The sequence below is a fragment of the Microtus pennsylvanicus genome, chromosome 7, assembly GCF_037038515.1.
Source record: "Microtus pennsylvanicus isolate mMicPen1 chromosome 7, mMicPen1.hap1, whole genome shotgun sequence".
Classification (NCBI taxonomy): Eukaryota; Metazoa; Chordata; class Mammalia; order Rodentia; family Cricetidae; genus Microtus; species Microtus pennsylvanicus.
In genome coordinates this window covers 65116147-65133470 of record NC_134585.1, presented here as the reverse complement: position 1 = coordinate 65133470, position 17324 = coordinate 65116147, and the positions used below count along the sequence as shown (strand labels likewise).

Genomic DNA, 17324 nt, shown 5'->3' with positions numbered 1-17324 from the left:
TCTCTGTCTTCCAGGCTGGACAAGCCTTGGTGTGCTTACCATGATGGCCCACTATGAGAATTGCATCCATTTATGAATTTACAGAAGGCCATTCTTACACCACAGCACCAAGAAAGTTCTGACAAAACCCTTATGTTTCTGTGCTTCATTTGGGACCTATGCATCTTTCAGATCTATTAATGATCGTGCTGAGGGTGAGGTGGGTAGTGGCATCTCTTGGTGCTCCCACCAATGGCTTAGTGCTGTATTTAGATCCTCCTAAATTCTTACCACGTGCCTACAATGTGAAGGTGGAGCCAATCCTTCCTCAGAAAAGTGGCCCCTCGATTTACTGGTTTTGTGTATCTTTTAGCATATCTTGAACTGTAAAGATCCACAGGGCCTACACGCCTACATGCACACTGCATACACATCATGTGCACATACACATACATGTAAAAAAAGGAGGGAGAGAGAGAATATAAAGGGGTAGGTACTAAGTCCTTCTCAATCAAAGCCATTACAGGAGAGGAAAGCTCAGGGTTGGGGTCTTCCCTTCACTCCACTCCACAAAAAGAACCTACCTAGGGGTAACACATAGAAGCCATTACCAAAAAAAAAAAAACAAAACAAAAAAAACAGCCCTTGTGAACTCTGGCCAGTGTCTGAGTTCCTGGTGCGAGCATCATCTAACTTCTGTATTAGACATAAATGCCCCTTTCCATTAAGAAGTCTGAACTGAGGTTCTGTCTCCTAGAGACAGCTCAGCAGGTAAGAATCTATGCTGCTTCTGTGCAGTTCAGTCTCCAGCACAAGCTTCAGGATACTCAGCTATAACTTCTGCTCCAGAGAGATCAATCGCCCTCTTCTGGCCTCCATGGGCACTGCACACAGGTGAGCACACACACATACACCTAGACCCACATAAGCAAAATGAAAATAACATCTTTTTGAAGGAAGAAAACTGTAGTTTGAGCAGCTGCTGCATTGCACCCTTCCCAGGACCACACCCTCCATGGAAGCACTCTCCTTATCTGTGGGATGAGCAGAGCTCAGTCAGAGGGGCTCAGAAAAGGACGTTCTGCTCACTCCAAAACTAGACGCTGGGAATAAAAGAAAGCCCATACTGTATGATTACTGACAAAAAAAAAAAAAAACAAAACAAAACACAAGAGAATCTCTGAGTCTGAATTTCATAGGAACAGAAGCACAGTCCAGCTAATGCCTGACAGAAACAGCTGTAGTTCAGTACAGACCCCGTGAGCACTCTGTGTCTCCCAAGTCCTCTCCAAGCCGCAGACATTATGCTTGAACATCAGTACTCAGATGCTGACTTCAATACATTCTCCAGCACATGTCCACTTGCTGACGACAGCCCTTCTGATTTTTTTTTTCAAATTAGGTGACAGACACAAGAGCAAATGCCATTTATTAGAAGAAGAGGGGCACTGAACAGATGGAGTCAGCTCCCCTATCATTGTGGTGACAACAGAGACACTGGTCTCCTTTGGCATATTCTCCAAAGCTTTTTCTCCACTATTTTGTTTGTTTGTTTTTCAAGACCAGGTTTCTCTGTAGCTTTGGAGCCTAGCCTGGAACTAGATCTTGTAGACAGGCTGACCTTAAACTCACAGAGATCCACCTGCCTCTGCCTCCCGAATGCTGGGATTAAAGGTGTATGCACCTCCACTGCCCAGCTAAGCTTTACAACTGTTAAAAATGTTTTGTAGCCCATACTGATTAAGGGATGTATCAGAAATAAAGGATGATGAGCTTTGACTAGTACAGGAATTATCCCCCGAGAGAGCAGTAACAATAATAACAAAACCCAAACTCTGGATCTCAGAGAATGGCCTCTCCATGTGAAGTTTTGAGAGATACTGAACAAACCACCATTGTGTTTTACAACACTAATTTTTAAATTACTTTTCAGTGTGTGTCTGTATGTGAGTCCCAGTGTCCACAGAGGCCAGAGTCATCTGGAGCTGGAGTTACTGGAGGTTATGACCCATCTGATCTGGTGCTGGGAACACATCTCTGGTCCCTCTGCCGGAGCAGCACTGCCAGCTCTCCAGCCTCTAGTGTGCTTTAGAACATCTGTTTTGATTTCATTCCAAATAAAAGCCAATTAAACCAAAGGTTTTTATCGTTAAAGCTAACCATAGTCAATTTATTCATAATGCAATTGCATGTTCCTAATCAAAGACTATGTGGGAAGCTACAAGGGTCACAGAAATAGCTGACAAGTGGCGAGTGGCCAGCCATTTCCTGAGCTCTCATCAGGGCCATCATGCTGGGGCTGCATTCGTAAGGAGTGAATCATTGAAAATGAGACGCTGGGAGGAAATATTGGACACACAAAGAGGCTAGTGTCCTTTAGACCAAACGTATAGACCTGACCGATACTGAATTGAGGCTTCTATGGCTGGTTGAGAAGCCTCCCTAGGCTGTATCTTTTCAAAACACCCTGCTGTGATCCCAGCCAAGAAATAACAAAAACCATATATAGTGTTTCAATCAAATAACCAAAATGTTGGCCAAGCATCTAAAATACCAGTTTGGGAGACACTGGAGACTTAGTAATGGAAGATGCTGATTCTACAGAAGCAGGGAAGAAATGAGACTCCTGTGGCCACAGCTTCCTGTACTGAGAGCCTGGGAGGCAAGGAGTGAGATCCAGACAGACCCTTGAGGCTCTCTGAGGGGAAAGCAGAATCCAGGGGGAGCAGACTTCAGATAACAGTGGCAGAGAAGACACAGTGGAACATAGGTGGGGAGCACCATTAAGGTGGACAGGTGGGCACCTGCAGAGTGACCCCTTTGACTAACAAAGGCTGCAGAAGAAACTCACAGCAGGGTCTAAATTGTGTCACTTAGTGTAGGAGGGGGCTTCCTAGGTCTAGACTGACCTTTAAGTTGGTCCCACTGGAGAAGAAAAAAATCTTAAAAGCCAGTTTTCAAGTAACTTAAATGCATTTAAAAGCCAAGAAGGTAAACAATGCCCATCAAAGTCCACAGTACATGTCACCCAGTGAAAACACTGAGCATGCAAACTGGTATAATCAGCATGTGAAAGACCATCCACCCACTCATGGCTCTTCTGTCCCTCATGCTCCTTTTTGCTCTTCTGCAGAGCCTACAATGCCCCCATTTGACTCTGAGCCCTTTCCCTGCGGTCTTTATAAGGTACCCCAATCTTGATGTTCAGATCTCCAACAAAGTGACCCCTTGTGGCCATCACTTTTCATGTTGCTTAGGTGATCACTCTGTTGTCCCTCAAGTCAGAAGAAAGTAGAGACCAGGGACCACTGGACATACCAAGGACAGAACGCTCGAGACAGGCAAGATGGTCGTTGATGGGTTACAACCAAAAATACTGTAGACGCTGTAATATGCAGGTCAGTGCACACACATACACACATAAATGCACATGCACAGAGTCACAACATCAACAGATACACATACGGACAACCACCAAAACATATTCACATACACATACATACCTATATGCACACACACACTTTACCCGGTACACAGGCATGTACCCACAGAGACACACACTAACATGTCCCTGATCCCTAAAAAGACCCTGTGCTTCTCACTCGGTTGTTCTGTGCCTGTGGTGAGAGCACTCAGGGATCTTGCCCAACCCAGGACAGATTGCTTATCAGTAAGGGTTTTGAGATGGCCTCCTGACATCTACCATGTCAAGTCAGGTACAACCTAGAGGGAGTCTGTGCAGCTCTCCTCTGCCACTGAACTGCATAATCCCCACGTATGGTGTGAGAATAAGGGACACTGTTTTAAAGGAAAGTTGGTGGAGATACTGGGATCAGCAGTCTGCAAGATGGGGGTTATAAACACACATTTTGTTACTGAAATTCTCTTCACAGCTTATGAGATAAATAGACTTACTTAAATCTCTAAGAGGATCAGTGGATTTTGTGTAAATTAGTAAAATATTAGTGCTGCTGATTTCCTTCTGTCATCCATAAATAAATTAACACTTTTCCCCACCCTGCCTAGGTTCCTTTCACTTCCAACAGTGAAAGGATATTCTTCCTTTGCATAACCAATTGCCGGCCCTCATTGCTAAAAGCAAGGGGAACTTTTTATACATTTTTAAATTCCCTGTTGTGTGTGTGTGTGTGTGTGTGCGCGCGCGCGCATGTGCATGCATACACCTGTGTGCACACAGAGGCCAGAGGACAGTCAGGTTCCTCCTCTATTTGTTCTTCGTGTTTCTCTGACCTCAAGTACACCAATTAGGCTAGAGTTTCTGACAAGCCACCTGCTGGACTTCTCATCTCTAGCTTCATAGTGCTGGGTTATTGTCATGTGCTGTTGTGCCTGGATTCTTATTTGGTTTGGGGAATTCAGACCTCCTGCTTTCATGGAAAGAACTTTGTTAGCACTCATCTCCCAGGTCCATGGAAATAGTTTCAACAGTTAATTTCGTGAAGCAAAAAGATACAGAAGCAGAAAGACTGAATAACTGTGCTCACATTTATACAAATCACAACAAACTTGAAGTATAGAAACACCCCAACATATATTTGGTAAAACAAACAAACAAAATCAGAAATATGGGCCTAGTTTATTTTTGGTGAATGTTTTCTCTCATGAACAGATCCTTGGGCACAACAAATATGTCAAAGATAAACATCCTGACTATTGAATAAAGTCAATAATTTCCTTACCTCACAGAGTGTTTGGCCAGGCCTTACAGGAAGTGCATACAAGCAGGCTTCTAGTGTTAATGTCATTGTCCGTACATGTTACACGAGGGTTTGTAACAACAGCTGCTTCCAGCCACAGTATGCTTAAACAGCAGGGATTTTAGGACCAGAAAATCTTACAATGGATGTAGTTCACAAATCAGAAGCTCTAGTCAAACCAGAAAAGAACCTGTGTACATCACCCTAGCATGAAGGAAGTTGACACAGGGGGATTTCAGGGCCTGGAGTTAGAGGGTTCTCTCTACTCAGAAGGAGTTGGCATCAGTTAAGAGCCATTGAGCTGTTTTTCCACTTTGGTTGACACAGATTAAATTCTATTGGGTGCTTTCACAACACAATTCTGACCTATTAGATGCAGACACCCTAACTAATGCACAAAACTGCATTAAGTTCAACATTAATTTTATCAATACATTTATATCAATAAAAATTCTAATTAGGGCTTTATAATACTCTCAAGTTTCATGTTCATAATGACACTATAAAGTAGATGTTGACCTTATGAAGAAAATGACCATAAGAGGTCAAATGTTAACTGACAACTGGGGAAGGTGGCTCAGTTGTTAAGTACCTGTGAACCTGAATCTGATGCTCGGCTTCAACACAAGAACTCAGGTGCAATGGTTCTAGTACACATTTGTAATCCCAAACCATGAGATGAAATCAGGACAGGGGTATCCTGAGCCTGCACGCCAACCTGGCTAAGTTGGATAGCCCTAGGATCAGTGACAGAATCTGCCTCAAAAAATTAAGGTGAATTCTTGGCCAGGCTGAGCTAGAATTTGGGGACCACCTGGGCTCCATAGGGATATCTTTTGTTGAAATAATTGTTTAAAAAGAGATTTTTTTTTTACCTGCTTCAATGCTAGTCATAGTGCCCAGAGCTCTGTACTTATGGCACAAGCAATGTAGCATGGAGTTAGTTATGGTCCCAGATCTTGGTTACATTTATTTAGTTTTTGAGACAGTGTCTTTCTATCTTGCTACAAGTTAGCACAGGTTGACCTTGTATTTGCTATGTACAGATTGACCTCAAACTTGTAGTAACCCTGCCCTTTCTCCTGGATATTGGGCTGAGAGGTGAGTGCCACCAGACCCAGCCTTTTAAAGATAATTTTTAAATGTCCTTAAGTAAGGCACTCAAAGGTCAGTTTTCTAATACCCAGAAAAGAAAATTTAAAATAGGTAAAGAAGTGATTGAGTTTCCTACAGGCAATCTCCAATGATTTTGTTTCTCTTCAGGAACTGACGATACAAATAGACCAGCAGAGGGTCGGATTCCATTATCTAGGCATTCCACGAAGAGCAGAGCACATCACTCACACAGAGCCCTGGGTCACAAAGCTAATACAGCAGGACAGTACCATGAAACCCCTGAATCCTGAGGCGACAGATACCAACATGGGTTGTAATTCACATCACCTCTGTAGACCGTCTCGAGCATTGTTAACCAAAAACCAATTAGAACACTAAAAATTCTCTCACTGCCTGCGGGACCAACAAGACCGAGGCGAGGGATATCCTGTTATTTAGGAGATCTATTCTATGAACTCTGCATCCTCACCAACATTTGAAGTCCGAAATCTTTCCAATTTGGGAGGCTAGTGGATCTGAGGTACTGTTTCCATGAGCCTTTGTCTGATTAAGTCATCTTTAAAGTGAGTGGGTTTGAGACTTTTGACAGGGGTGCAGTCAAGCACCCACATCTCTGATGGAGACACGCAAGTCTCGCTATCATGAAGCACCCTCATGTGTCCCCTTCTAGGGTCAGTCAGCCTGCCTGCCCCAGCACCTGACAGAAAATTAATACTTTCAACATGATACTCTTCTAATTTCCAAGTTCTAATGTAAGTGAGATTATATCATATATAACCCATTGAGTCTAGTTTCTTCAGTTAGTGAAGTATGTTTGTGATTCATCCATGGTGTATGTGTGGATCATTTTATAGCTAAATGATAATGTGTTAGCTATGCATAGTTCCTTTAGTACCTACAGGTTGAAGGGTATTGGGACCATTTGTGCTGTTAGCAATCATCAATAATGTTATTATTCATATATATATTTTGTTTAACTATTAAAGCTTTCAGTTGATACTGGAATGAAAGGTATTAGAGGATCTGTTTAAGTGACAACCTTCCAAGGTGACTTCAACTCAACAGCGTAGAAGACTTCTATTGTCTGGGTGCATTAGTCCTCTTGTCTCTTGTTTGAGTCTTTCAAAATCATTTGCGGTAGCATTTCTTTGTCCTTGACATTGTGATTTCAGAATGATTGGTCGTCCTAACATCTATTGATAAACATAGTTACTATGTGATATGTAAATGCCATCTTTGATTTCAGAATGATTGATCATCATAATGTCTATTGATAAACCTAGTCAGTTACTATGTGATGTGTGAATACCATCAGATTTCTGAATGATTGATTTCAGGGTGATTGATTGGTCATCCTAATGTCTACTGATAAAGCTAATTACTACCTATACATGAATATTTTATCCATTTCTTAGCTGGGTTGTGTTTCTATTGAGGCTGTAAAACTTTTATTTTATGTTTTTAAAGATTGAGTTTTCTATACATTTTTAATTAAAATACAATTACATCACTTTCCTTTGCCTTTATCCTCCCAGACCTTTAAGGTTCCCTTCCCCAACTCTTTCTAAGACTTTCACTCTTAAATCAACAGCCTCTTTTTCTTTCATTATAGTTGTTACACACATAAATATGTACAAACATGTAAATATAATCTGCTTAATCCATTTTTGTTGCTTGTATGAACATGGTATCAGGGCTGGTCACTCTGCATTGGGTAACCAAAAGGCTGGGGCTCATTCCTAAGCCTGCATTATTTCGACTGAGTTCTGAAGGGTTTTTTGGTTTGGTTTGGTTTGGTTTGGTTTGGTTTGGTTTGTTTGGGGGATTGTTTGTTTGTTTGTTTTGGGTTTTTTTTTTTGAGACAGGATTTCTCTTTGTAGCTTTGGGGCCTGTTCTAGAACTTGCTTTGTAGACCAGGTTCACCTCAACTCACAGAGATCCACCTGCCTCTGCCTCCTGAGTGCTAGGATTCAAAGCATAAGTCACCACCACCTGGCCTGAAGGTTTCATATGTGACTTTTTATTTAACATGTGTGTATACAAGTCCTGACATTTGTGTTTTCTCTCACATTTGTCTGACATTGTGATTTACCAATGTTTTCTCTCCTATGTGGTTTGGATTTTTAATCTAATTGAGTCCTTTCCAAAACAAGTTTTATTAATTGTGATAAGATCCAGATTAACAATATCTCTCAGGTGGATTATGTATTTAATGTTTACCTGAGATCTCTTTGCCCATCACAAAGACATAGTGCTCTCCCTTCCTTTCTTCCTAGTAGGTTCACAGTCAGAGTTCAATGGTGAATGCTCACTTTCGTTATAAAGTGAAATGTGAGTGGGTTTGGCGTAGACCCCTGTAACTGACCACAGGAGATGGGAAGCTTTGGTCATCACATCCTGGGGAAGGGTTATTTATTCATAGAAGCCATCAACTCAGAAAGCTCTATGCCATTTTCTGAAATTTTATTTTCTTAAGTACTGAATTCTTTCAATGACTTATCTATATGAAAATACAAAATTTATCCTAGTGGTTGTTTTGTGGTGGTGCTGGTGGTGATGATGGTGGTAGTGGTGGTGTTGGTGGTAGTTGGTCATGGTGGTGGTCATGGTGGTGGTGGTCATGGTGGTATAGTGGATCACATTGTCTAAATTTTTCATTCAGGTAATCCACAGTCTGGTCACATTAATTTTTTCTCAGTATTGGATTTGTTATTAAATATTTATTCAAAGGCTTTCAGGTCTGTGTTCATGACTAGCATCTTATGTCATTTGTTGTGATGTTTGTATGAAAATATTTTCATATAATGAGTTAGAGAGTGGTCCTCTGGGCTTTCAGAAAGAATTTCTGTGAGTTATGTGTAGGGATAAGTCCCGCCCCTTAGGGGGCATCTTCGCCTCGGGCTAATATTTACATATAAATCTGGCGAGTGTGCTCCCAGTGCTTGCTTCTGCTTTCCTGGTCTCCGCGGGAACTGTGGTTCTGTAAGTCTATTTCTCCATTAAAGCTGTATATATTTTTACAATCTGTCTGCATCCGTTTACGTCATTACATTTTGGTGCCCAACGTGGATTATGGCCTCCCTACAGCTGCACAGATGGAGCCTCCTCTCTTGTTTAACCTCCTTAGATTATCAGCACAGCACTTCCCAAGTCCTGAAGGCCAAGGAAAAAAAAAAGGAGAAGATCAACTTATGAATGACTGGGATGGACAAAGGGTCTCAGCCTTCACTTCCTTAAATGGATGTCAGCGATCATTGGGCCTCATGATGAGCTCTTGCAAACAAACATTGCTGATTTGATGGCCACATCGGACAGAATAACCTTCATGTTACCCACGCTGCCTGATTTCTCCTCTCATGCCTCTCCCCAGCAAGGCAGTGAGGCTTCCATAGAGTAGAGTTAGCCTCCAGAAGGACAACTGTGTATGCCAAGGGATCCTAACCTGATGCTTTCTGTTGTCTAAAGTATGAAAGACTTGGATTTCAGGTTTTGGTCATTCATGGAGGGGTAAATATTAAAATGATACACTTGATAATTGGTCCTAAACTGAGTAAAGAATGGAAATCCAGAAGTAGAATTTTAAAATTAGAATATTTAAATATATTAAGCACTCCTTTTCTTACAGATCTAATACTTCTCCCAGCTGGAAAGCGAATTATTTTTGCAGAGTTTAAGTCTCTCTAGCCTATGATTTCTGCTTACAACTTGAGATTCACCCCTGCCCATTCTCATGAAGCTGATGTCCAGACTTAATCCAATTTCCAGTGTCTTGCTCCGGATAATTTCTTCTCACGATGATGACGAATAGCACCCTGCATTTATGTCAAAGGCAGCAATTACTGGACTTTATTAAAATTACCTTCTCAATCCTTTGTGTCCACAATGAACTACACTTCCTGAAGTAGAAAGGCTCTTGTGTACTGCCCAGATGTCGGGGTGCAATCTCTGTCACCTGAAAGAACACATGGTAGAACCATAAGCAGCAAATGCCAATCCGGAAAAAAAGCAATGGCTGTGCCCTGAGATTTCCCTCGCCACTGTCTGGTAGACTGTGAAAATGTCAAAGAAAAAAGCTAAAAAAGTTGAGCTTTTTATTTACTGGTTGTTTTATTTGCTTATGAACCCTGTTAGAATCATCTCGGGGGGTAACTTCCATAATTTCATCTTTCCTAATAACCCTTCTCTTATTGCACCTTCAAATTCCATTATTTCTTTGCTCCAACAACACTTCTCAGAATTGCATTAACTGATATATTTTTAGTACATTCTCATAAAGGTTTTTGCTCCAAAAAGAATGTTGTCTTTGAATTCATTTTTTTTTCCTGAAACCCACTTGTATTATTCGGAAGGATTAATGACCTCAGCAACTTCATAAATTACACCATGAGAACTTTTCTATCTCCTACTGTCTTTGAAAATTATATAGAAAGTGCAGTGTAGATGTGGAAGTGGATTCCCAAGGTGTAATGAAAACTCTGCCAGAACATTGGCCACCAAGCATGCCAGTGCTTTAATCCAGAATGCCCTGGTTGATTTTCACAATATTTTTAATAACAATGATAACATCTTTTAAAATGAAATAGTAACTGCTCAGGACTTTCTATTTTCTTGTTTTCCCATGAAAACATAATCAATAGCTATATCCCTAATATGAAAAATAGAAAAGAGACATACATGTATCTCCCAGGAAAGTGAAATAGGCAAGGTCTCCTGAGAAAATTGGGAGCATGGAGGAGCAGAATAATAGAATTAGATTCTCCCCAAGGGCCTATGCCTCTGTAGCCATAAGTTCTTGGTGCATGGTATGGGTTCCATCTTGTGAAAAAGGACTTTTTTCCTATCAGAAGTAGTTGGTTACTCCATGATGCAACTGTTGCTTAAATTGCCAATCTAGACTCTACTGTGGCTCACAGGGCACACAGCTATGTAAGACTGGTGATTTCTTTTCCACAATCACAAACAGCAGAGCACCTCGTGGCACTATGGGATGGTGTTTTCAGGACAGTTCCAGCTTGATTTGTTTCCATGTCCTATGACTTAAAGACTTAACTACTTCAGCTACCATTCATATCTGGAGGGAAGCTAAGAGGGTGGCAGAGCCTGTAGTATTTGATGGTCAATGGGATCTTACTGGCCAACAACAGCAAGTGACATAGTCCATTTCTGGCACTGGGATTGCTATTTGTTAGCTGAAGGTTTTTGGTAGGGACCCTATTACCTGATAAAACATTCTACCAGTCTTATCAGAAAATCAATGCTTGTTTTGCTTCCAAGGTGCTGAAAATTTTCAGACCATCATATATGTGTGTATACAAATGCAAACTCATAAACACACATACAAAAATGGGGAAGACCACCTTGTCCCTGAAAAGTCACTCCAATGACGGATAAGCTTACAGTCCTATTAACAGATGATTGACAAGATGTGTGAGTTTATTTAACTGCTGAGATTACAGGTGAGTAGGGCTGGTCAATGCTGTTAGTGTCTCCTGCTCAGCCTCCTAATTCCCACATCTATTAAAGACCCTATAAGGCAGAAGTCAGTCCTTAAATACTGTAACCTGTCAGTGTGGAAACAATCTCCACATTAAACTCTCTTGCATACCTAATGCTGTGAATTATCATAAGAGATAATGTGTATTTTACCTTCCGTGTGTGCCATATAGTGATGTAAATGATTTATTTGTATAACTCGCTCCACAGAATGACCTGACAAGACAGGCTCCATCGCTGTCCTCACACACTGCTCATGGGTTAACCAATAGTGAAGAATCCAGAGATAAGTTACATAGCTCAGGAATGATGGAGCTGGGATATTGGCCCACATCCTGACTATACAGTGTGAGATGTTGCTTATAAGAGACACTTCATGACCTCAAATATGAGGTTGGATAAAAAGCAGTTGACAAATAACTATTCCTTTATGGGCAAATGAACTATTCTAAAGATATTTGACAAATTCATTGAATTCTGGTGACTGGAAGACTGATAATATATTTCTCCCCAAGAAACCCTGAACAAGAGTGATAAGTCTTTCTGAGAAAAAATTTTGGAAACTGTTTAAAGTTGTTCTGAAGATTGGTTGCTAACTACTGTTGCACCACAGTACTAACTGTGTTTAGAGAGAGATGAGTCAGGGGCTCCTAGAAGAGATTTGAGAATTTCTTAGGGGTAAAGCTGGTGGAATAAGAAAGTCATGAGCCACAGTGTGGATGCTGGGAAATAAATCTGGTTCCTGTGCAAGAGCGGCCAGTGCTCTTAACCACTAAATCATCTCTCCAGTCCTCTATTTGCTTATTCATTTATTCATTATCTAATTTATCTATTATTTAGACACATATGCCCCTATTTGGAAGAGCTTATATGCAAAGTAAACCGTCTCCCCTACAGTCAGTTCTTATCTTCATCCCACAGTGAGGTATTTAATGCTTTGCTTGTCTTTGTGATCTTATAAAGGACCTACAATAACTCTACAGGATTTGCTCTTAACTGGTCACTTTCTGTCCTGTCAGGATATCAATCAACATGACAGCTCTTTTGAAGATTCTTTTCCTTCTACTTGATGGTGAAAGTGAAGTGGGGAGTTCTTCCAATGTGGATTTTTAGTGCACAGGACTTAATTCTCAGATGTTGTTTTAAGTACTGATTGAATAGATATTTGTTAAGTGCGTGCCACATGGAATGACATGACAGCACACAGAATGAGCAGAACAGGAGCTTTCCTGGTGGGAGAAGATGGCCAGGAGATGAAGATCATCACTCTACGACATCTGTAGAAATTGTTCAAGAACTGAGCAGACCCTGTCTTTTAGGGTGATGGTCTTTGGCTTTTCTCTCCACATCTGTTGAGCCCAGTCCTTCTCTTCCACTCTGGGGTAGGTTGAGCTGAATTATATTGATGAACTGAAATTTCCTCTAGAATGCTATGTCTTGACAAACATAGCTCTTAATTTTCCAATCTGGAATTCAGTTCTGGAAAGATCAGCCCGAGAACTGAGCTAAGGTGAGTTCAGAAAGGACATCTTACCCACATAAGGTAGATGCCTTGTACCTGCCTTTTATGGCATGAAGATTAGTAGCAACATCAGATTTAAAGAGTACTACACAGCAGAAAATATAACAACATCCTGAAATTTTCAGGCAAAGGCAAATGGATCTAGAAAATATCAAATTGAGTGAGGTAACCCAGACCCAGAAAGACAAATATCATATGTAATCACTCATAAGTGGTTTTTAGACATAAAACAAAGAAAACCAGCCTACAAATCACAATCGCAGAGAACATAGACAACAATGAGGACCATAAGAGAGACATACATGGATCTAATCTACATGGAAAGTAGAAAAAGACAAGATTTTCTGAGTAAATTGGGAGCATGGACCATAAGAGAGGGTTGAAGGAGAGGGGAGAGGAAGGGAAGGGAGCAGAGAAAAATGTATAGCTCAATGAAATTAATCAAAAAATAAATTTCCAATAGTCAGATGGGAATCTCAAGATGCCCCGGTGGTATGTTTTCCTCCTGGAAGGCACCTTTATATTGGGATCACTTGACTAAGGGCAAACTGTACCATCCACTCACTGGCTGCTGTCAACTCAGACCTCTCTCTATGGCAGGGTGAAGAAAGATCTCCAAGGTGATTCCATGGATTGTGTCATCCATGGCCATGCCAGGGACAGACACAGTAGGTTTGAATGGCATCTTTTTTAGCCAGCTCATGCAATGGTGACATTTCCACACACGGCATCCTATATTTCTTCTCGCAGTTTGTAATATTTATTACAAACCAACAGCTTCTCACATTTCATTATATTTATTGATCCTGGTATGTGTTTTAAAAAAAAACTATGATGTTATCTTCTCCTGGGAGGGAGATGAGCTCAAGAGAATACCGTTCCATGAGCATTTACGCAGTGATGATGGTCAATGATGGAGCGAGGGACGTTCTCTTCAGTGGTGCAGCCCCTGATACGTGCACATGCTGCTGTATGCAAACCACCACTTACACTCCTATAAACAACCCCACTGAAGGGCATTAGGTCACACAGAGCATGAAAACAGAGGAGAGGCTTCCTGGAGGGGAGGAAGGAGACATATAGGGTGGCAGAGGGGCAAGTAAGGATAACGGGGTGAATGTGATCAAAATATATCAAATACATGTAAAAAAATAGCATGTGGCGGAATCCCATTATCATGTATAATTGATATATGCTAATAAAACCATTAAAATGAAAACCAAAGTTTGTTGTGTTTATCCCTAACCTTCAATACTTTAAAGGCTAGTGTGCTTATTCCTGCTATGGTTAAGCAGCAACAACCAAAGAGCATGTGTGTGTAGACTCCATGTTTAATTGCTTGATTAATGAGTTGCATGAACCTTGACCATTCGGGTAGGTGGCGATGTGTGCCTGGTGTGGATGTGGATTCATCTTCCGAGTTTTATTTAACAGAGTGGAGTTGGGAGATTAGGACAGAAAAGGAGCCATGGGAAAGGGCACTGTGTCCTTGCACAGAGTGAGTGACAAGGCTGTAGCCTTCATGACAAACGCTCACCATGCCTGGGTTTCAGCAGTTTGGGTTGTGAAGTTAACTACTACTTTTTAATCTTACCTCCTCAAATAGTTTGTCAGCCAACTAACCATCTCAGCGGTTTAAGTCTCGCCTTCTGCAAACTGAGAGCAACCTGATAAATAGAGGAAGAGCTGTATTTATTGAAAATACTCCTTTCCCTTCGAGGCAGTCATGATCATTCAGAGGGCAAACTGTGATGGCAAATACTGCCCTGGGCAAAACCCACAGGGGGATACATTAATTGGCATGCGTTCTAGATTTGAAAGGCTGTAACTGAATTTCCTTAGATTTATTGAAAGTGAATCCTATTAACTTTCTAACTTCTGGATCATTGTGTTTCTGAAAGGATGGCAAAATGACAACAAAGGCAGCCTTGACTTTGGGAAACGCTGTTTAGTGGGAGAACTCCTTGATTGCCAACCTCGTCTGTGGGCACTGAAACGTGAATGCGTTTCACAGCCAGCTAAAGGACAGGGAGGGAGGACTCCCACTTTAAGCACCACAACTTCTCTGTTGAGACTCTTAACTGACAGGAACTCTGGCTGCCCAATGACTCTGCTTTTGTTTGAGTAAAGATTCTATTACTGAAGAAAGAAGTCTTGATTTCCAATCTCACTAACTTGGGAATATTCCTCCATCTGTGATTATGACTTTATATTGTTAATCTACTGTTATTTTTAGCCACACAGAATGTTTTCCCCCAGAATGATAAAAAATAAAGATAATTTGGGTTGTTTGTGTAACCACTTAACTCTTAGCTGAAAGTCATTAAGCTTTCTTCCTGGGATTCACTGAATGATTTGCATATAGCATTTGCAGTGTGACTTGCTTGGGATCGTTGGCAATTTTGGATGGGGGAGCTTGGCACTGGCTTTATAGGCCTGTGTATTTTCATTGAACCATCTGGTTTGAAACCATGAGTGAAGGGAAGGCTCCCCCAGAGAAAAGTAACGTTAAGTTAGGTGAAGTGTCCAGCTGCAATTTTACACTGTACAAATGTGAGTCGGCATACACCGAGCCCCGCTGGTGAATTCCGTCCACACGGCAAGAATGTGGTTCAGGGCCATGCCGTGTGAAGAGCTTGGAGAGTACCATTGATTCAGGAGAACTCGTGCTCACCCTATTCTAGGGTCCCTTGATCGTTGCTTTCCACTGGCCCCACCTTTGGAGTTGTCTGATTAGCAACATCTGGTAGGAGCTGTTAAGGTTGTTTTCTTTGAAGGAAGCCTGTGGGAGCAGCAATTAAATGTGCCGTATCTTTTCTGGTATTGTAGCAAAACCATTTGAAAATGGACAGTATTTGGACATCTATGGAATCACCAGGGACCAGGCTGGGGAGTACGAGTGCAGCGCCCAGAACGACGTCTCGTTCCCCGATGTGAAGAAAGTCAGAGTGGTCGTGAACTGTAAGTCTCTCCCGCTTATGGCCATAGCAATTGGGGAATGTCTGAGATTGCTGTGACTGCTTTACTTCACGGTGTCCTCCTGGTGACTGTCACTTACCTAGGCCAGACATCCGCAGAGAAATGGCCTCAGCCGATCCCAGCCATGGTTTGGATGCTGTGCAGACTGCAGTCGTCCAGGGTCGTCTTAGCGCCCATCACTCTACGTGGCCTCACTCTTGTCTTTAAAACACTGCACACACATGCTTTGCCCTCCTCCTGGCTCTCACTTGCTGGACACCAGGCCTGAGCTCCAGGGTCCAGTACTTGATCTGACCTGGTAGACACAGGGAGAAAGCCTTTCACACAAAGACAAGAGTAGGGTTGTAAGCCTTGGTCAGGTGGATATGGAATTCTATTTTGCATGGAAATACTGGGGAAATTGGCAAATTATTTTCCCACAAATGTAATCATTGTGAAGGTACATATGAGCTGGAGGTACACAGTCACCAACACTGTGACACCACATGCTTTTTCAAAATGGAAAAATAAAACCAGCAGCTGTAAGTACTCTTGATCTGTGAGTAAAGCCGTCTTTTCTTCTCCACAATATACCCTAAGTCTTCCTTTCAGGTTTGTTTTTAATTATTTAAATTTTTAAAGAAAGTACTTTGAGGATAAGTGCTTCTTAACCAAAATTCGCAAGGTTTATCTTCTATCTGTTTTCACTCCATTTATGTACTTTCCTTCATATGACCATGTTGTAATAAGATTGGCGGGCTGGGCTGCGTCCCGCCACCCGGCTAGGTTTACCGGAAATAATTACACGGAAACTGTATTCTTTTAAACACTGCCTAGCCCATTAGTTCCAACCTCTTATTGGCTAGCTCTTACATATTGACCTAACCCGTTTCTAATAATCTGTGTAGCCCATGAGGTGGCTTACCAGGGAAGATCTTAACCTGTGGCTGTGTTGGGAGTGAGAATCATGGCAAATCCTTGACTCAGCTTCTTTCCCCCAGCATTCTGTTCTGTTTACTCCGCCTACCTAATTTTGTGTCCTATTAAAGGGCCAAGGCGGTCTCTTTATTTAACCAATGAAATTAACACAAAACAGAAGACTCTCTCCCATCATGACCATTGGTAATATCTGTGTAGCATTGCCAACCAGATCACATGGAACTGTTCTAAACATATCTATAAACACTAATGCCAACCAGCAGTTACTCTATGTGAACAGGACTCTTTCAGTCTCATGAAGCCAATGCTAACTCTCTTAAACACTCTTGGCATCGAGCTGCCCACCAGAATAAACCGTTGCCATTAGCCAGCATTTGTCAGCCATTAATCTGCACACTTTGGGTGAAATACCTCACTTAGACTGAGCAAGTGAATACCATGCCTGACCAGCAAATAGTTTCTGGAGGAAAAGTTCAGAATTCTGTGAAGAGAAAAAGTAGAGCCATTGGAGCAGGCCTTGAGGAGCTCACAACTTCCAGCACCACCTCACCCTAGCTGTTGTCATGGAGGTCCTAGGTTCATAGGACTCTTATTACAGA

General features: G+C 41.7%; 1 protein-coding gene across 1 annotated transcript in view; it reads left to right on the top strand.

Annotated features, from left to right (window-relative positions):
• Negr1 (neuronal growth regulator 1) overlaps positions 1-17324 on the top strand; it is a 690101-nt gene that overhangs the window by 453622 nt on the left and 219155 nt on the right. Inside the window, exon 4 of the mRNA XM_075981026.1 lies at positions 15658-15789. Within this exon, the coding sequence (XP_075837141.1) occupies positions 15658-15789 (132 nt within the window). The remainder of the gene's footprint in view (positions 1-15657; positions 15790-17324) is intronic.